The sequence below is a fragment of the Phyllostomus discolor genome, chromosome 1, assembly GCF_004126475.2.
Source record: "Phyllostomus discolor isolate MPI-MPIP mPhyDis1 chromosome 1, mPhyDis1.pri.v3, whole genome shotgun sequence".
NCBI classification, from domain to species: domain Eukaryota; kingdom Metazoa; phylum Chordata; class Mammalia; order Chiroptera; family Phyllostomidae; genus Phyllostomus; species Phyllostomus discolor.
In genome coordinates, this window is record NC_040903.2 from 41,479,964 (window position 1) to 41,502,028 (window position 22,065).

At 36.8% G+C, this 22,065-nt stretch overlaps 1 protein-coding gene across 4 annotated transcripts in view; it reads left to right on the forward strand.

Moving 5' to 3' along the window:
- The first annotated feature begins 285 nt into the window (after positions 1-285).
- STAP1 (signal transducing adaptor family member 1) overlaps positions 286-22,065 on the forward strand; it is a 36,486-nt gene continuing 14,706 nt past the window's right edge. The window contains exons 1-4 of one of the 4 annotated variants that reach the window (XM_036021259.1): positions 286-514; positions 10,913-10,984; positions 17,991-18,104; positions 20,361-20,417. In XM_036021259.1, the coding sequence (XP_035877152.1) occupies positions 395-514; positions 10,913-10,984; positions 17,991-18,104; positions 20,361-20,417 (363 nt within the window). In that variant the 5' untranslated portion in view covers positions 286-394. The remainder of the gene's footprint in view (positions 515-10,912; positions 10,985-17,990; positions 18,105-20,360; positions 20,418-22,065) is intronic. The other 3 variants (XM_028507389.2, XM_036021251.1, XM_036021257.1) reach the window with 3 other exon arrangements.

Sequence of the window (22,065 nt, forward strand, 5' to 3'; positions counted from 1 at the left end):
TGACAATGGACAGCAATTGAAATAAAAAGAAAATAAACATGATCTGGATGTCTTTTCTAAAGCCCATTATCTCTAAATCAGTTCCTTTTCTCTTCTGGTGATATTCATCTTCAGTTTATTTTGTTACTGTAATTCTAAGTACGTGTAGTTAACTAGGGATTCCTTTCTCAAAGTTGGTCTATGCCTGTTTTCTCTTACCTCATAAAAAGTAAAGGAAAGAAAGTGTGTGTGTGTGTGTGTGTGTGTGTGTGCATGCATGCGTGTCCTGTTGGTGGTTTAAAGTTGAGTTGGGACTTCCTCTTTGAACAGTTGCCTTTTCCCCTCACACAAGGGAGATCTCATTTTGTGTGAGACTGGATACAGTTGAAAACAAACCTCACGCCAAAAAGAGAGTATGATGGCTAAGAAGCCCCCAAAACCAGCCCCTCGCAGGATCTTCCAAGAAAGGTTAAAGATTACTGCTCTACCCCTATACTTTGAAGGTTTCTTATTAGTCAAGCGGTCAGAACACCAGGTAAGTCCACAGATGATAATGTTGAACTAGAAGCTTCTGTATTAATATAACATTTATTTCATGGTGTTGTGATGTGACAAGGGCCTCCTTGTTTCTGTTGGGATTAAACCCCCTTCCTGGAGCTCAGAAATAGTATTCCAACTTTGCATAATTTAAATACAAGGTATGGCTTAAACATATGTGTATATGTGTATTATACTGAATAATAATATGTTTTAATATTACATTACTAAGATTTAAAAAGTCAATACTCTAAATTTCTAAGCAATTCATTTACACATCGCAGAAGGTTTTGGCTTAACAGATGAAATGTTTCCTGTATTTTCTCTGCAATTTACTACCATGCTTTCATGATGACTTGTATCATTAAAATAAAACATTGTGATTGAAACTGAACCTTCTGTTCTTATTTTTAGTTGTGTGAAGGTTGTAAATAATGATCAAATTGTTTTTTAAAGTGTTAAACTATTGAAAAAAGTTGTGAAAATGACAAAAGTAATAATGTTTAACATTATGTATAATAATATGTTCTAAAACCACTGTTTAAGATTCTGAGTTTAAAAGATAATAGTTAGTGTAATTGAAAAATTTCTAAAGGAAAAAAATTATATTTAGGGTTCTTTGTGGTATGTACTTGACGTGACATAAATACACCCTGCAAGAAAATTCACAAAGCATCCTATGTTTTGAAAATGTAAGAATGAAAACTAATAGTTAGTTAACATCAGTGCTTTTAGAATAATAGTTGTAGATAATTGAAATTAATGAGAGAAATAAACACAAAGTGCCTGTTACTAAAGAAAATTCACTGGCAGCTCAAATTTTATGGAGCTTTAATATTAACTGAAACTAGAAAAAATTTAAATGTTTTGAGAAATGCCATAAGAATGCCTAATAATAATAAAAATATTTTTCTTGTGGATTTATCATTACTTGGAGAAAATTATATATGTGAAAATATCTATAATAGCACATATTTCCTGCATTCATAATCAGGCCATTTACCATTTGAGAGTAAAGACATGGTCATTTGTATTCTGTTATGGGTGCTAAATGTGTATTTTTATATTTGTCAGTTACACTGGGATATTTTTTGCTTGATCCTATATGCTTCAAAAGGGAATTTAGTTTGTCACCATAGGTTAGCCACCTTGTTTGTTACACTTTGCCAGAAAAGAGGAGTTGGGAAAAGGGAATCTCTAATTTGTGATTTAAACTTTGTAATTCGTTGATTGTTTCTCAGAGTATTTATAAGTGTTTCTGATATCAGATTAATTCTTTTTTTATGTTTAAAGAAGGCATTCTATTGGTATGGTTAGGAGAAAAAAACAAAGATTTTAGTAAAACATGGCTTTACCTGATGGTTTTGCTACATGATCATATGCAAGCTAATCAATCTCCTTGAGACTCAATTTCCTCAGTTATATAATGGAGAGATTGCAACTTGCCTCCCAAGGTACAATGGTAGAGATAGACTAGGTGCTCAGTCCATTTACTCATTCACACAGTGTCCATTGAGCACCTTTTATGCACCAAACATCACACTCAGTTCTGGAGAATATGAATAAAACACAAAGAACCTTACCTTTAAGAGGCTAGGTTTCTTCAGGAGTGATGTCTCCCTTACCCAATTACTACTCTAACTTTTCTTAGAAAGTATGCTTTGAAGTGGAAAGAATAAAGTATAGGCATAAGTATTTCTGATGAAATTAAGTTGTATTTCCACTCAACTTTGCAATGAAGCATCTTTTACCTGTATGTCAGGGAGAAGAGAGCAAGAGGACCACAATAATGTCTACATATATGGTGGGTTTCAGGGATTAGAGGGATAACAGAAATAAAACACCTGGCTCACACCAAAGGTTAGATGCATTCTCTTCCCATTTTATTATTTATCATATTCTTTCTTTTATTGTTGTTCATCCCATTCCCCCCCCCCATTGCTCTCCACCACTCCCGACGACAATCCCCTCCTCATTGTCCTTGTCCATGGGTCATTTTTACATGCCCCCCTTCTTTCCCCCGTTTTTATCCCCCTCTCTCCTCCCATCTGGTCACTGTCAGTTTGTTCTTTATTTCCAAGTCTGTGGTTCTTTTTTCTCATTTGTTTGTTTTGTTGATTAGGTTCCACTTATAGGTGAGATCATATGGTATTTGTCTTTCATTGCCTGGCTTATTTCACTTAGCATGTGTATCATATTCTTATTAACATACTAAAATCAGTTTTGAATCCACAAGTAATATTGCTCAAAGAAGAGCTACGGTGATAGAGTGCTTGAAAATGAAAGCTATGAGGAAAAAGTTAAGGAAAATGGTGGGATTTCTACGTAAGAGGCCTAAAAGTGTCAGGGAACCTTGAAAGGAAGGTGAGCCAAGGGTATATAGAAGGTCATCTTTGGAGCTCATCAGCCAGAGACCTGGCAGGCTCTGCAGAATGTTACATGCAGTCTCTACATGAAGGAATTCAGAATATTTAAGCTACTGAATGTAAAACTGAGAAGCAACCTGGTATATAGGGAGATTACATGTTAAGAGGTGTGTTTTAGCTGTTTTTGTGAAAGGGTACATTTAAGAATTTAAGAGGCTTTGACCCCAGTAAAAAATGTCAACATACATTGTTTAAAATGCAATTCCAGAAAGTTGGTGGATCTCAGGTTAAGAACCCATTAAAAGTACATAATCTCCATGGAAGAAATAATATGGGAGGATTTGCTTAAACCACAGCACTAGAATTCTGGATTAATCAGGAACATTTATTTGATAATAAAAGCTACTAAATGCCACAATGAGATACTAATGCCAACACAGTTCTTATAAATGGGGAAAATTCTCATTTTTCTGGAACTATTTCAAAATAAGAGAGAGTTTGGGCAGCATCTCACAGTTTCTTCAATCTGTTATGTGCTAAAATGTGTGCAATATGTCTTCTTATTAACCTGAACATAAGAATGTGGTTATCAGAATAGTATCAAAATAACATTTCTCTGACTAGTGCTCTAATTGCCATGAATTTATTCAGAAAAATTTCAGGGCAATCTCAGGTGTGTTCTCACACCTAGTCCTCTATGCCATAATCTCCAATTTCTAAAAATAATCTACTCCTTGCAATGTTTTTGAGCACAGATCTATAAGACTATTAATTTATTTAGAAATTATATATTATACTTTTTTACTAATATTCCAAGCAAATTACTAGAAATATTAAGAAAGGTTAAATAAATAAAATATAATTAGATTTTTAAAATATTTCTTCCCTAATGGGGTTATCTTGCACACCCCTGGGATTTATGTGGCCCACTTTGGAGACCACAATACAACATCCTTCCTTAAGCAAAGGCACTTTGCTTCCTCGAAAGAAAAAGAATGGGAGCTTTTTATTGGGGACATGGGACAGCGAGAAACTTAACAGGATTCTGCATTGTAAACCATCTTTACTAGTTACATCAATGAGAAAGACCCGTCGGAAAACAGAAGATATAAGTACCAGCCCAATTATGGAACTTGGGCAATTTCTTTAAATGTTTTAATCTGTTTCCTCTTTTGTAAAACTGAATGGTTTGCTGTGATGATCAAATAGGCTATATAATAATGTGTGTATTTCTTAAGGTGTTGACATTCGATGCATGTCATGCTGGGCTCTTAATGTACTGTCACTCTGATCACTATGATAGCTCTTCTGGATAGAAACTATTTTATCCCCTTCACAGATGAGTGAGTTGTGGCTCACAGATGTTATGGTCAAGGTTCCTCATCCATTTAAGAAGCCTTGTTTGGATTTTGTTGTAAATCACTTATCATCATGCTGCCTCTCAAACTAAAGTTCTAATTCCATTTGTGGATTTGCAAGGTTGGGGATGTTTAATCAATAAATTCTTTATCACGTTGCGCTCAACAATAAGCTCAGTACTTTCAAACATTTGTTTAATTACATAAAAATGAAATAGTAACCTTAAACTAAATACAAGGTCACATAATGATTATGAAGCTAGTAATAAGTTCAAAAGTCCCATTTCAGTCCCTTTTCTTACTTCAGCAACTCAACACAAATGATTGGTAAAAAATAAGAAACTTTGTGGTAAATGTATTTCATTTAAAAATGTGTCCTTCAAAATTAGTTTTTAAAGTATTTACATACCTCTGTAGATATAAATATATACCTAGACTGTGATCATTGAGAGTTATATTTATACATGACTCAGATTATACTGGTGTTCATTAGAGCTTATCAGAAACTAAATCAAGACTTGACCCACAGGTCTCTGCATACGAAATGTGAGTTTGATCTGTTCTTAGGTTTGTGGTTGTGGTTGGAGTTCACAGTACCTATTGTTATTTATAATCTTATTTTTCCTCCAGGCTGCCTTTCCTCTCAACTCAGTGCCTTTGTTCTTGTTTCTTCCTCCATTTAATAAATCCTCCTTAATTCTTTCTATTAATCTATAATTTCACTTACCAGTAAAACTCCCATTTTCCTCTGACCAGCTCTACCCAGTTCATAGCATTCTGTCATGACTAAACACCTCTGTAGTTTTTCTCAGGAGCACAGATGGATATCTGCATGTATGTACAGAAGAAAAGCAATAAACCTTGACTAGCTATTAGTGACTTTAATTTTTCTGTCTGGTGGGAGGTTAATACCAATAAAGGTAATTAAGAAGATGACCTTACTGGCAGACTTTGACGTCAGGGTTTTCTCTGGCTTTCTGTTCCTCCAAGACTCAAAGAATCTTGAATTTGAACTTGATCTTAGATGCTATATGTCAGAACAACTACACAACCTGTCATTAAGTTCTCTAATCAATATGCCGATATTCTGATCCCTTCTCTGCTCTCCCTTGCCCCTATCCTTGTTACAAATTACACCATCATCTTGACTTAACCCTTGCACTGAGAGGCTTACAATTACAGTAGGATGTGAAGGTCTTAAAAAGGAAAATGTGGTTTTTATAAAAGCTCTCAAGATTAATTTGAATTACTTTATTATGTAACTTAAGCCAAATCTGAGAAAGTTCAAGAGAATTTTTCAACAGTGACTGGAATTTTTCAAGAGAATCGTGCCAAAAATCACTCGCACGATTTTTTTTATAGAAGATCTGCTTGATCATAGAGACAATGTATATTAGCAAACTTCTAAAGTCATATTTCTCAATGCAGTTTTTTATCCCTTTATTTAAGACAATATGAAAGGGTGGTTTTATACAGAAATGACAATGGGTTTCACTTCTCTTATTTACAAAAAATCCTTTCCTAATACACAATCCCACTGAAAGAGTTCTATTTTATTTTATTTATTTAATTTTTTATAAAGATTTTATTTACTTATTTTTTTAGAGAGAAGGGAAGGGAGAGAGAGAAACATTAATGTGTGGTTGCTTCTTGCATGCCCCTCCACTGGGGGCCTGGCCTGCAACCCAGGCATGTGCCCTGACTGGGCATCAAACCAGCAACCCTTTGGCTCACAGGCCAGCACTCAATACACTGAGTCACACCAGCCAGGTGAAAGAGTTCTATTTTAGATTTTTACATGCCACATTGTCTGTCACGCACACATACAAATTGCTGTGTGGTAAAAGTATGATATAGATAAGGGAAACTAGAAAGTAATAATGTGAATAAGGAGGCGCTGCTATTTTTTTAATTCAATTTCATTTTGTATCGGTTTCAGGAGTATAGCTTAGTGGTTAGATAATCATATACTTTACAGAGTATCCCCCTAAATATAGTATTCCCCTAAATATTTCCAGTACCCAAATGGCATCAAAGTTATTGCAATATTATTGACTGTATGTATTCCCTATGCTTCACTTACATCCCCATGACTATTCTGTAACTACCAATTTGTACTTTTTAATCCCTTCACCTCTTTCATCCAGTCCCCCCAAACTCCCTGCCCTCTGGCAGCCATCAGATTTCTCTCTGTGTCTATGTGTCTGTTTCAGTTTTGTTTGTTTATTTATTTTGTTCTTTAAATTCCACATATAAGTGAAATTATATGGTATTTGTTTTTCTCTGACTGACTCATTTCACTGAGCATAACACCCTCTAGGTCCCTCCATTCTGCTGCAAATGGTAAGATTTTATGGCCAAGTAGTATTCCATAGTATGTATGTACCACAACTTTTTTATCTACTCATCTACTGATGGGCAGTTGGGTTGCTTCTATATCTTGACTGTTGTAAATAATGCTGCAGGAAATGTAGGGGTATATGTATTGTTTCAAATTAGTGTTTTGGGTTTCTTCAGATAAACTCCCAGAAGTGAAATCAATGGATGGAAGATTCATTTTTAATGTTTTGAGAAAACTTCATACTGTTTTCTATAATGGCTACACAAATATAGCAATGCATTTTTTTAGTGGCCAACATATGTCATTAAATATTAAGATACAGGAATCATATAAATGAAGACCAATTAGCCACTATTATTGTTAAGAAAATCTATGTGTGGCTTAGCTTTAAGTCCAAAACTATGCTAACACCTTATCTTACATTTAGGTAGTCTTGAGCTACCTTGAGTCACTAACTAAGTGTAAGAGGCATACGCCTGCCCCTCTTGGAGGCCATTTGCTACAGGGCAGAGAATACAACTGAACACCCACTCTTTCCTGGTAGGCTGAGCTGAGAGAAGACAGGATGGGACTAAGTTGAGCATACTGTCCTCCCCCCGCCATAAAAACTCACCTATTATGCAGTCCTACTCTGGCAGCTCTGTGGAGGATAGGTTAGAGGCTACAGGAAGTGGCAGAGAGACCAGGTAAAAGACAATTGTATCGCTAATAGCACTGCATCCTACATGAAAACAAAAGGAAAGGGAAGGGAAGGGAAGGGAAGGGAAGGGAAGGGAAGGGAAGGGAAGGGAAGGGAAGGGAAGGGAAGGGAAGGGAAGGGAAGGGAAGGGAAGGGAAGGGAAGGGAAGGGAAGGGAAGGGAAGGGAAGGGAAGGGAAGGGAAGGGAAGGGAAGGGAAGGGAAAAGAAAAGACTTCTGATGGAGCTGAAATTAAGTTTGTTCTTACCTTATGAAACTGCTTGACTCTGAAATGTGTCAGGTACATATTGGGTATCTGGATTTCAGACAAGAAGAAAAATCTCTTTGCCTGGTTTTATAACTGTTTCTTTGGGGACCATATATTGGCTGCTCCTTTAAACTTATGCCCTTTGGAATTGTTCTTTCCTATGATAACTTGTCTGTGGTGAGGAGGCATCAGCATGTTCATTACAATTACCTGAGAGCCAGCTCTCAATGAGGAGATAGGATGGGGTGGAAAGATCACACAGCTTGGACAAAGAAACCTTGCTCCAAGTTCCAACTTTGCTCTTAAGGTGGATTGCTGCAGTAATTCTACCAATTTGTTCAAGTCTCAATATATGCACACCCTTTTGAAATAGGACTTTTCTGCTCCTTCCATGAAGAGGTTGGATTTAGTTTTCTACCACTTGAATGTGGCCCAGGTCATGCTTTGGTAAACATGACAAATGCAGAGGATTAGAAAGTACTCACCCACGGGGTTTTGCTCTCTCTTGCTCCTGGGGATCCTTCTGCCAGCATGTGAACAAATCTAGGCTAGCTAGAGAATGAAACTGCGTGGAGGGAGACTCCAGTTGTCTCAGTGGGGTGTCTCCCAATGCCATCAGCCATTTTCTGATTCTCTAGATGTTCAATTTCAAAACTAACTACCTATTCAGATTTAGTGCAGAATCTACAGCTTAATTAAGGGCTCAGTCTCACAAGACTGTCCTGCACCAACTTCAGTTACCAGTAGCATGTCCCTGGCCTCTCACACTTCTAACTGGCTATAAATCAGGGGTTCCCATGATTTCCTCTTAAGATTTGATAATTTATTAGAATGGCTCACAAAACTCAAGAATACACTTTCCTTACATTTACTGGTAAGGGATACAAATTAAAAGTCAGATCAAGTGGTACAAGAGACCTGTCCAGAAGGTATCCAGCCATGTAATATGAGATATTTAACAAAAAAGATATAACATACAAGAAACATTGGACATAGGGTAATGACACCTCAGTCCTGTTCAAAGTAGGCACCTTGGGACCTCACACAATTCTCCCAATTGCCATCAGCTGCCCTGTCCTATTTTCCTGAATCTCATCGACGGTCTGAAATCTCTTCTCTTTCAAAGGTGATTTTAGTTTTGGGAAAAGCCAGAAGTTGCACAGTGCAAAATCTGAGCTATAGAGGGGCTGGGTCACCTAGGTGATTTGATGTTTCATCAAAAAACTCTGCATGAGGCGTGATGCATGAGCCATGATACACAAGCAAGGGCAATGTCGTGATGAAGCTGCCAATCATCATTTGCTCATAGGTGTGGCCTTCTGAATCATCTGAATAGTTTCCACTGAGGAATGTTCAAACTTAATGAAAAATCTGATGCATATGCATTTCTCTACTTGATCAGTCATTTTGAATGCAATGGCCACACAGTACACATGCTCACTCAACAGCATCTACCACCCCCGCTGACTAGTACAATGAAGTCATCATTGTTCAAGCATGTGCATTTCAGTCCATTCTCCTTGGCTGCCATTTTACACCAATGTCATGAAAAGCATTCTTATTATATTAACAATACTGGACTTTTTCTGGACAGACCTTGTATAAAGCGAAGTCTAGAAAAGTCCCAAGCACAAGTGAATACTCTATCTCTGTGGAGTTGTGGCATGTGTATATGTTCACTAATTAAGAAGCCCATCAAATGTCATTGTTCAAGAGTTTTGATAAAGCTTAATCTCCACGCCCATTCACCCGCCACTCTTTAGACATCAGTGAGTGGGGCTGAAGGTTCCAACCCTCTCATCATGTGTTCTTTTAGGGACTAGACCGATCCCGAAGCTCTCCATGGGTTTCATCTTAAGTAACCTTACTGATATAAACTCGGGTATGGTGTAAAGGGGCTCATTATGAGTAACAAAAACATCCTGCCACTCGGGTTTTAGCGTCTCTATGTCAGGAACTGGAGGAAAAAGATCAAATCTATTTCCGATTGTACCACTCTGAGTTATTCATTCTGTATTCTCAGTTAAGACCCCAGACAAGTAAGCGTGGCCATCCTAGACCATGCAGTCACAATCAAGCATCACCATTTAAAGAATCATCAGCTAGCCACAGAATGATAAAAAGTAGAAAACATTCACTGTTTTAGTCCACCAAGTTTTAGGGTAGCTTGTTATACAACAAAAGCTGACTAACATAGCACCTTATCAGCTATGAAGACAAAGCGAGGAAATAGTTCTACTAAGAATATGAGAAAGATGGTTGTTGTAATTCAGAATGAATTTAATCTTGAGCTTCCTGGGAGCCAAGGCAAATAAAAACAATGGGTTATAGAGTTCCCATTATCTGAGAAAATAAGTATATAAATTCTGAAGAAGTGACAAACATTTTGCTGGTCAAAATAGGGATAAATTATGTGTCAATATTAAAGAGACACAAAATACCATAATACGTAAAATTGTCTTCACATTTATAAGCAAATGAAAAAATTTTCTTCATGTGATTTTTTTACCTTAATCCTCAATATAAATTCAGCTAACCTAATATGTTACAAAAAAATCAGTTTATTAAACCCTAAAGGAAGGAATGATCAACACATCCATGAACCTGACTAGAAAATTTTTAAACATACTTTTGGAAAGAGCTGGGTATGAAGGTTAGTCCTTAGATGTGGAAAGATCTTTAAATCCCCTTGCTGTTCTTTTATAATACAAACAATCTTCATAGACCATAAGTTACCTTTGTTTAAATAAATTCTCACTTGAGTGAAACGAAAGTCTGACTAGGTTATTTACATTTTTAAACTTAAAAAGTTATATATCTATAGAACCTGTAACAATGTGACTATATTAATGAAATGTTCACCACATGAATGAAATTTGGACTTCAAAGTTCAGCTCTGATGGTGTTGTTATTTTTATTATTATTAATCATTTGCATTTTCTTGATCTATATAAACATGTACTATTTATTGAGCCCAAACTATGAGTAATTTATTATGCTATGTGCTTTACATGTATTAATTTATTCAGTCCTTTCCACTGTCCTCAAAGCAGACATTAAATGCTTGTCCTGTCCTCTCCTGGTCCCTTAAATGACCCCTCTTCCACTGCAACTGCATAAAAATCAAATGTCCTAAACCAATGAGGAGAGCTTTGGTAAATGACCTATTTCAACACAGGTCAAATTGCATTTTTACCTCACAACTTACACTAAAATAAATTTTTGAAGGACTTAAGTTTTAAGTGTAAAATTAAGCCATAAAAATTAGGTGATTTATCTCAATATAAAGAAGAATCTTATGTCTCATAGCAATTAAAAAAGTCACAAAGTAAAATATCAACAGGAAGATAACTATTACACTGATGCTTATGGTTTCTTTTCCACAGGAATATAAACATTATTGGACAGAGTTGAGAGGAACCACACTTTTCTTTTATAACGACAAAAAAAGTACAATAGTAAGTAGTTAAACATGTTTACCTAATTCAATTTTTTCCTAATATATACTTGTCATATAGTTTATTATTATTTTGGGATTTTCTGTGTTGTAAGAGTTAAAATATTCTAGTAAATCCAATTCAAATATGAATATTTATATCTGCAATGGTATCAATTATAGGACCCATAGTAATAAAAATTTCTGGGCAACTCAGAAGAAGGTATTATCTCATATTTTATTTTATTTTTGTAAATTCAATATTGTTGTTTATGCTTTTACAGTAGTCCTGGTTTTCCCTCCTTTGCTGCCCTCCACCCAGCAGCCCCACTCCCTCAGGCAATCCCCCCACCATTGTGCATGTCCATGGGTCATGAGTAAAATTTCTTTGGCTGCTCCATTTCTTATACTGTACTTTACATCCCCATGGCTATTCTGTAACTACCTGTTGGTACTTCTTAATCCCTTCACCACTTCACCCATTCCCTCACACCTCCCTCCCATTTAGCAACCATCAAAACAATTTCTGTATCCATAATTCTGCCTCTGTTCTTCTTGTTTGCTTAGTTTGATTTTTGATTCAATTGTTGGTAGATATGTATTTTTTGCCATTTTACTGTTCATAGCTCTGACCTTCTTTTTCTTAAATAAGGCCTTTTAACATTTCACATAATAATGGTTTGGTGATGATGAACTCCTTTAATTTTTTCTTGTCTGGGAAGTACTTTATTTGCCCTTTGATTCTAAATGACAGCTTTGCTGGGGAGAGAAATCTTGGCTGTAGGTCCCTGCTTCCCATGACTTGGAATATTTCTTGCCAATCCCTTCTAGCCTGCAACTTTCTCTTGAGAAATCAGTTGATAGTCTTATGGGAACTCCCTTTTGGTAACTTACTTTTCTCTTGCTGCTTGTAAGATTCTCTCTTTATCTTTAACCTTTCACATTTTAATTATGATGTGTCTTGGAATAGGCGTCTTTGCATCCAGCTTGTTTGGGACTTTGGTGCTTCCTGGACTAGCGTGTCTATATCCTTCACCGAATTAGGGAAGCTTTCTTTCATTATTTTTTCAAATAGATTTGCTGTTTTTTTGCTTTTTCTCCTCTCCTTCTGGCATCCCTATGATGTGAATGTTGGACCTCTTGAAGTTGTCCCAGAGGCTGTTAATACAATCTTCACTTTTTTGGATTCTTCTTTCTTTCTTGTTGTTCTGATTGTTTTTTGCTTCCTTATGTTCCAAATCATTGATTTGATTCTTAGCACTCAACTGTTGTTTCCCTGTAAATTGTTCTTTATTTCAATTAGTGTATCCTTTGTTTCTGACTGGATCTTTTTTATGCTGCTCACTACATTCCTTGAGTGTCCCTATAACCAGTATTTTGAAGCCTGCATCTGATAGATTGCTTATCTCTGTTTTGTTTAGGTCTTTTTCTGGAGTTTTGAGCTGTTCTTTCATTTGGACTACATTTCTTTGTTTCCTTATTTTGGCAGCCTCCCTGTGTTCGTTTCTATGTATTAGGTAGAGCCGCTTTGACTCCACTGCCTTAGTAGTGTAGTCTAATGTAGTAGGTGTCCTGTGGGGTCCAGTGGCACAGCCTCTCCTATCTCCAAGCTGGGTAGTTGAGGTCCACCCTCTGTGTGGACTGGATATACCCTTTTCTTGCAGTTGAGCTTTGGTTGCTGTTGGCAGATCATGGGTAGGATTTACCCAGGCCAGCCAGCTGCAAAGACTGGTTGTAACCACTGACCATCAACCTCTGCCCTCCATGGAGGATCAGCTGTGTGGTGGCATTGGTGCTCCAATGTGGTCTGTAGCTATCTACTGGGTGCACTGGTCCTGGGGATTCCTGGGTGAAGCATGCCAAGGTCAGTCCTCATTTGTGTTTTCCCCAGGGCCACCCTGTCTGAGATGAAAAACAATCTGGCTGCTACTTGTGCTGGGCCTGGAGATTCCCAGGCAAAGCCAACCTGTAAATCCAGACTGGCTGCTACTGATGCTAGACCTGGGGCTCACTGAAGCCAGATGTTGCTTGTTTGAAAGGATTTAGGAAGTTATGAAGCATGAGCAAAGACCAGTCATTTATGTGGAAAAGCAGCTTGGGGGGGCCCTGTAAGTTGGGTGTGGCAGAGTCTCAGGGTATCTCTAAGGCGGGTCAAACAGTGTTAGCCAGGTTGATGGTGTCTCAGATATGACAGCAGCTTTCTGGATTGTGTGGGGAGGGTTTAGAAAAGGGACAATGGCCTCTACTTGCCTTGATGGCACTTCCAGGCACTTCATTTTCTCCCTTTATGCCACTGATGCCTTTCAAGGTGCTACCCTGGTGCTGGATCTCAGAAGGAGTGAGTCTGAGTAGGTGAGTCTGTGTGTGGGTTTTTAAAAAGGAACTGCTTGGGGCCCAAGAGGTTTCTTCTACTGACTTAATCCCTACTGGTTTTTACAACCAGAAGTTGTGGGGACTTAACTTTCTGGTACTGGAACCCTGGGAAGGGGGACCTAGTGTGGGGATGAGACTCCTCTCTCCTGAGATACTCCTCTTGAATTTTTTATCCACCGTGGGTGGATGTGGGACCAGTCTGTTCTGCGTCTGTGCCCCTCCTACCAGTCTGGATGGATGTGGTTTCTTTAATTCCATAGTGGTCAGACTTTCATTCAGCTTGATTTGTGATGGTTGGGAGTGATGGTTGTTCTATATTTTAGTTGTAATTTTGATGTGGTTGTGTTGAGAGGTGAGCCATGTCTTTTTATACTGCCATCTTGACCGGCAGTAAATTATATATCATATTTTAAACTTTGCATTCTTTTCTTTCTGATCCTGATACTAAAAACTTGGTTAAAAGTGAAAATTTTAGCATACATTTGAACACAATTGCCTAGTGATACCCTTAATTTCTCCCCTTTATATCCTTCTGTCACATACAGTTATAATCTGCAAGGAGCTAGATGATCCCCAAAGCCTCATAACATAAAATGTTGCCATTTATTTTTTCTGGATAGACAAAAACATACCCCATCAAACAGGACTACTAAGAGCTCAAGTATGAGAAGACAATGAAGAGATTCTGGTATTTATTAATATTAGTTTCAAGTAATTGTTTTCAATTTTTTCACACACATAGAAATGAAATGTGTTGTGTATTTCATTTTTCCCCACAAATACAATGCTGTATTTTAGTGTCAAATGCTTGCTTACCTTAAAATGCCAAGCTTATAAGTGACTTTATGATCCAGTAACTTGTTTAAATAAAAATGTTTTGGACCATGGATGTAGTAGCCCAACACTCCTTAGAACATCATTATCACAGATCCAGATCTTATAAAAGAAACAGAAAAAGAGCCTGTATTCCACTTGTAGGCATTTCAGCACTGTTAGTGGTAGACTAAACAGAAGTTGTTTGATTTTTTTTTATTTTGAAGATTTTATTTATTTATTTTTAGAGAGAGGGGGAGAGAGGGAGAAAGAGAGGAAGAGAGGAAGAGAAACATTCATATGTGAGATATACATCAACTAGTTGCCTCTCACACACCCCCTGCTGGGGATCTGGACCAGAAACCAGGCATGTGCCCTGACCAGAAATTGAACTGGCAACCCTTTGGTTCGCAGGTTGGAGCTCAATCCATCAAGCCACACCAGCCAGGGCTAATCAGAAGTAATGAGTTTTAACATAACTAATTTCTCTGTTGTGCCTTCTAACTCCCCACTGATGTCAGTAAGAATTTGAAGAACTCGGTAACCCTGTATAATATACATTGTGAGAGAGTTAATAGTTATCCCTCACCGCAAGAGGCAGTACAGCTTAGTGCTTGAGAGCCTGGTTTTCAGGTAGACTATATGGGTTTTTATCCTGGTCCTGCCACTGTCCTTTCTGCCAGCTTGGTATCTGGGCTACTCACCTAACCTCTCTGTATCTGTGTATCAGGTAAGAGACTGGTAGAAAACAACTGACATCTCAAGTTGGGCAATTTGAAGAGAGTTTAATAAAGATGCAATACTCAAAGCAGTGGACAGGATGTAGGAAAATTACAAAGGATAGTACAGAACCCTGAGGCCAGGTAACAGTGCCCCATGACCACACGTAGGAGTAAAGGAAAGAGTGAGAGAACAGTGGGGAGAGTTGTGTGAAGATGACTGCCTTGAGAGGAGTATGATCTTTGGATGAGGCAGCAACTGCCTAGGGTAATAAATATCTGACTTCATTCTCCTCATTCTTTTACCTGCTGCCAGGGTTCACCAGCAGTCCAAGGCAGCAGGCAGGCAGATGGTAAGGGTACCCATAACGTTGTTCATATAGGTCCATATCCTGGTGCACAGTGTTGGACAGTGAAGAGACAGAAGTAAATCTAGAAAAGAAAATAAAAGATCTCCAACACACTCAGTTTCAAATCTCTAAAATTAGGATAAAAAAATAGCTGGCCTTATAAGGTTATCAAAAGGATTAAACGAGACAGTACATAGAAGGCGTAGTAAGCATTCATACATTTTATGTGCATTTTCTCATTTAATTCTCACAAGTCTGCACAGTAGGTACTATTTTAACCCCCACTTTATAGATCAGAGAAGTCAAGTTTAAAGATTAAGAAATTGTACAAGATCTGACAGCTAATCAAAGTGGTACAATCTGTCTTGCTGCAGAGCCAGCATTCTTAACCACCAAGCCATGAAGAGACTGTTAAAATAAAATTGTGCAAAACTGCCCACCTACCAATTGCATGAAAAGAGGATGCAGAATTTGGGGGAGATTTGGGGGATGACAGTCACAGAAGAGAGCACAGGAATAGAACAGGCAAGAACTGTAGATATTTAGCCTAGAATAGGGAAGAATTTAAAGCTGCATTTAAGTATTTGAAAGGCTGGCAGGTCATGTGAGTCATCAAATTCATGTATTGTTATTCCAGAGAAAAGGTACTAGAACCAATGGATAAAAATTACCTGAAGGAAAACTGTAGTTTAATACAAGAAAAAAAATTGCTAGCAGGCAAAGCTGTGGAGAAGGTGTTAGTTCCACATTGTTTGAGATGTTCAGACACAGATGACCACATGGAAGGATAGCCTGGAGGAGATTCAAGGAGCAGATGGAGCTAGATTAGACTGATGACCTTTAAGGATCTTTTCAACATTACAACTAAAAACAAAAGGATACAACTTCCTTTTTTGAAATCAATAGTTCAGCTTACAGGCTCTTTATCTAACTGTACCACTTCTTCCTTTGTTGCTTCCCCCCTCCCCCGCAGCCCTCCCCCCAGCAAAATTCACTGAGCTTGATCTAGTCAATGCACCAGATAAAGATTCTGTGTAATTTTAAATTCCTCCTTCCCTTATAGTTCCTCTTCTATGTTTAGTGTCTCTTCGTTTGTTGAAAAGAAATAGATAAAGCCAAACCTACCCTCAATCTAATCAACATAGAAATAGCTCTGGAGAATTTTATTTACTATTTTTATGCCTTAATTTATTCAGCAATATAATACAAAAATATAGTAAAAATAAATCATATTAGGCCTGACAGAGAGAAAAATAAAAGGAGATAAAAAGAAGTCAAGAATGAGTTTAATTTAGCAAAAAATTATATATAGGAACACTACTATCCTTGCTAGAGGTAGTTCTAATCTTTCTAATGCTAGAGAGCAAGTCAAACCAGTCTGTATAGACAAGTTGCTGAAAAGACAATTTTGATTGTACTGGGATAAGATAGGATTTCTTAATAGGATCCTCAAAACCAGTAGTATGTGGTAAATGTTAAGTAGTGCTTTCTGGAAAAATGTATGTATGAATATGTGTATATAAATTTATTATAAGTATTATTAACATAAGCAATGTATAGTAACACAGTTAAAAATACACAATATTCCTTATTGTAATTTTCATATAAACAATTGTCATAGAATGTTTTTGTTCATTTTTCTGAACTTGTGTTAGGATTGCAGTTTCAATCATGATAAGATATATAGAGTTGTTTCCTAGTATGCTATTTTCCTAACAAATTTATTGTCGTTAAATATGATAGTTGACATGAATGTTGGCTAATATATTGGTTTACATTAACAAGTAAGAGGAAAGTAAAACAACAATTACATTATGTCAGAACCCTACTATCTTTTAACGATATGAGCAACTTTTTTGCTGAGTAACAGTTTTTGAATTATAGAATAATAGTTTGTTGATTTTCTGTTCTGTTCAAAATTAAAAAGTTCCAGACAAAACAAACTTTAAAGTTTCATCTGAGTTATTAACATTTTCTCCTTCACTTACATAAGTCTAGACCGGAAGCCAGCGAACTATGGCTCTTGAGCCAAAATCTAGCCTGTAGCCCAATGTTGTACACTCTATGAGCTAAGAATGTTTTTACACTTACAAAGTGTTGTTAAAAAAAGAGGAATTTGCAACAGAAACTGTATGTGGTCCACAAGGCCTAAAACATTTACTACCCAGCCTTCACAGAAAAGAATTGCTCGCCCCTGGGACAATTAACAAAACAAAAATCATACCCTAATTTGTAAGGTTCATCAATTTCCATGTTGTAAATACTCCCACCACAGCTAATTTCAACCTATCACATGACCTCCCTAAACATAGAGGTAGGAAGCAAGGCATTACAGTAACACACCATGATATAGCATTTCCACCACACAGAGATGAAGATATAAATAACTTTATGATCATAGAGAATATTAGGTCATAATATAATTAGAAAATAATACATTTTGAATTTCAATTATTGTTTTAATTAATTTATTTACTTATATGTTTATATAATTTAACTTTTATAAAGGCTGTGTTAACAGCCAGCTAGCAAAATTCTTGAAAACTTAACAAATCAGCTTTTGCAAACCTGTATGAACCAGCTAAGGTATACCACCACAGAATACATTTCCAAATTTGCCCTCTGAGTTGGGAAGGAATGACACAATGAAAATCAGGATATCGTGGAAAGTATGCATCAGTTGAAAGGAATATATTACTTACTTTCCTTCCTACTAAAACTAGTGTACATTACCCATGAAATAATTTAATGAGATTTCCCTTTATCTTTGCAGTATGTTGACAAGTTAGAGATAATAGACCTCACATGCCTTACTGAGCAAAATTCAACTGACAACAATTGTGCAAAATTCACCCTTGTTTTGCCAAAAGAAGAAGTTCAACTGAAGGTGAGTGAGGAGAAGCAATGAATCTGAAACAAGAGGTGGTTATAAATAGCATTCAGCTCTTCACAGCCTAGTGGCTGAGGTAAGGAGGAATTATAGGGGGAATGCCAAGTCCTACACTTTGTTAATGTATCTTGCCTTCTGCCAAGAACTAAGGTTTTCTAAATAGCAATTTAAAAGGGCATGTTCACTTGTTTAGTATACAGGCACATTGAAACCATATACTTTGTCCTGGGACAAAGTCAGAGATCCCACCTGGTGTTTTTTAAAAGTTGTCCTTGAATAGGTATCCAAGAACTTGGCATTTACCAAGCTACCAGGTGATTGTGCGACTTGTCCAACATAATACGTGTTTGGAACCACTGAATTAGACAGAACTGTATTTCACAAACTGAGAGACATTCTGCAAGGCAACTGGTCAATACTTTTAAAAAATACCAGTGTAGCCCTGGCTAGTGTAGCTCAGTGGATTGAGTGCGGGCTGGGAACCAAAGTGTCTCAGGTTCGATTCCCAGCCAGGGTACATGCCTGGGTTGCAGGCCTTAAACCCCAGCAACCGCACATTGATGTTTCTCTCTTTCTATCTCCCTCCCTTCCCTCTCTGAAAATAAATAAATAAAATCTTCAAAAAATTAAAAAAAAAAAAAAAAGAAATACCAGTGTAAGAGAAGCCAAAGAAAAACTGGACCTGTGTTCCAACTATGGAAACTATAGAGTCACGGCAACTAAATGCAATGTGTGCTCTGAATCAGATCCTGCATCAGAAAAGGGAAAAGCAAACACAGAAACAGAAACCCAAACACTAAAAAGAACATTATGGAGACAATTAGAAAAATTTGAAGAACTGTGTATGAGATATACACAATTTATAAAATATGGTATTGATATCATAAAACTCTGAACTCCAAACCTGCAGAGATCTGTGTTAAACTCACCACTACACACCCAGCATTCAAAGTGAGCTGATTAATGTCAACCAACAAATCTAGTAATAACAAATAGAATACCTTGCAATTGAATGAGATGTAGTTGGAGTTGACCTTAAAAGCACTGGTCTTCAGGCTTTAGTGTAATATGAATCACTTGTACTTAGGAAATCCAGGCTCCAGCCCATAAACCTGGGCCCCAGAATCTACATTTTAAACTAGCCCTGTTCACCAGATGATTCTGATGTGGTGGTTAAGAACACAGGCAGGATTGGAGTCAGATGCCGAGCTTGAATTCTGGCTGTTTAGTTCATGGGCACTATGATCATGAGCGAAGTTTCTTAACCTTTTCATACCTTGGTCTCTACAGCTGGGAGGAACCTTGGTTTCTACAGTCTGCTCAGATGGAACCTTCTTACTGAGACCTACTTGCACTGTTTTATTAATATGGCAACATTCCCCTCCCTCCATGGCATTCTTGCTCTCTCTTACCCTGATCTATATTTTATTTTTCCATTTATTTCTTTCTGACACCATAGACTTTACTCACTATTATTTTTATTATTTGTTGTTCCTTGCTAGACTCTAAGTTCCATGAGAATAAGGATTTTCTTGTTCCATGATGTAAAACCAGTAGCTAGAATAATGCCTAGCACTGAAAGGCACTCAATAAATACCTGTTAAATAAGTAAATCTTTAAAAAAAAGATAGTGCTTTTTACCGAGTTGCCGTGAAGATTAAATCAGATAATAAATATGAATAGAATAGTAGTTGCTGCTTGTAAGTCTTAATAACTTTGACCATGTTCGTAGATTTTAGAGCTAACAATTCTAAGTTTCTAAGGACTAACTACATTGGTTCTACCTGGTTGCCCCAAATTTAAAGCCAGTCAATGTTAAATATCAATTGAGGATCAACCATAAATTGACATTCTGCAGAAATAAATGTGCTAACATTTATAATTTTTTGAGTTAAGCAAATTTTACAATTTTACTTATTTACTAAGCAAACAGATTAAAGGTATATACTTCTGACAAAAGAAAGCAACATTGAAATATTTCGTAACAAATATACATGGTTCTAAGCAAAAAAAAATGAATTGTTTCTTCCATTTAACTAATTTTAAAAATTACAATTGACTTTTTAAAAGAGTGTGCTTCAATAAAAGAATTTGCCTCTTTGTTGTCTTGCTGATTTTTGATGGGATACACAACTTAAGTTTTTCAAACAATCATGAAATTTGTAAGTTATTTGAAGTTAATATAAGTATGAATGTTCATAGTCACTTATGTTTTTTCTTCTTTGTCTTTATCTGTTTTGTCTTCATCTTTAGACAGAGAACACAGAAAGTGGGGAAGAATGGAGAGGCTTCATTCTTACAGTAACAGAGGTAGGAAGGACATTACTTTTGATTGATTGATTCACTCATTCAACAAATATTTACTCAACATTTACTATGAACCATCTAGAGAAAAAGGGGTTGAAGATATAGCCATTGAAAAATACAGATATAAACCTTCAGATTTACTTGTGAGATTTCTATTTTTGTCAGATGGATGGAGAGGGAAAAATAAAATAAAGAAGTCAACAAAAAAGATAATTTCAAATTGTGATAATTGCTATAAAGAAAATAAACAGGGTGCTACTAACAAGTAATAGGTGGTCAGGGAAATCTACTTTTTGGTCTCATTCCATTGACAAGTCGTCTTCGCATAATCTGATATTTTAGCTTACATAGCATCTGCTAAAATACTTCCAAATCCATACATATTCATTTAATACATATTTATAACATGCTAACTGGAGGGATTTTATGAATAACTTAGACAATATAACAGGAAGGGACCATCAAGATAAAACTCACTTTATTTTTTTTAAGATTTTATTTATTTTTAGAGAGGGGAAGGGAGGAATAAAGAGCGGGAGAGAAACATCAGTGTGTGGTTGCCTCTTGCATACCCCCTACCTGGGACCTGGCCCACAACCCAGGCATGTTCCCTGGATGGGAATTGAACCAGCCACTCTTTGGTTCGCAGGCAGGCCCATGCTCAATCAATTGAGCCATTCCAGCCAGGGCAAAACTCACTTTAAAATGTTTGTTTTGGGCCCTGCCTGGCATAGCTCAGTGGATTGAGCATGGGCTGCAAACCAGCATCGCAGGTTCATATTCCCAGTCAGGGTACATGCCTGGGTTGCAGGCCATGACCCCCAGCAACCGCACATTGATGTTTCTCTCTCTCTCTCTTTCTCCCTCCCTTCCCTCTCTAAAAATAAATAAAATAAAATCTTAAAAAAATAGCCCAAATGGTAAATCAAAAAAAAAAATGTTTGTTTTGTGAGTCTTAAGACAAAGGAATGTTTATCTGTTTAACTCTGTGGCATCTTATCTGAGATCAACAATAAGATCCACTGCTTATGGTTTACTGTTGTAGCAAGATAACTACAATTATTTTAAATAAAGCCACTGTAGCAACTGTCTTAGAAACATGAGGTACTTTGATAGTCAGCCCCCCAAAAGCATCATATTATCTAATACTTTGAGAAGATAAGAAAATTGTCTATGTTTATTAGGTTAAGTTAAATACAGACTCTCTTCAAAGTAAAGCCTTTGCAGTTACATGGAATAAGCACTGCACTTTACTGAGATGATGGATGTTGGGTTTTTTATGTAAGTCAATAACATGTAAAAGTTGGAGGTTCAGCTACCATGTGGGTAAGTCATAGGCGGATTACAAAGTAGACCAGTTAAAGAGGTTAAAGACATGTTTACTTGGGGTGAAAAAGAAACTCTTTGGGGAATTGCATTCTTTTCCTCAGTTGTGGAAAGGAAGTATTTTGTACAATGGCATTTCTTACACTAGGGAACAAGTCTCCCAGTGGAATCTGAGTAGCCATCAATGAGTAGCCATCTCTAAAACCACTGCAAAATTGCAGTGCATCTTTCTGGTACACTAGTTTTACTTGATGTTTTGGCCCCCATATTTGTTTTCATGTTTTTCCTTAAGGAAAGGATAAAAAACATTATTTTTTAAATTAAA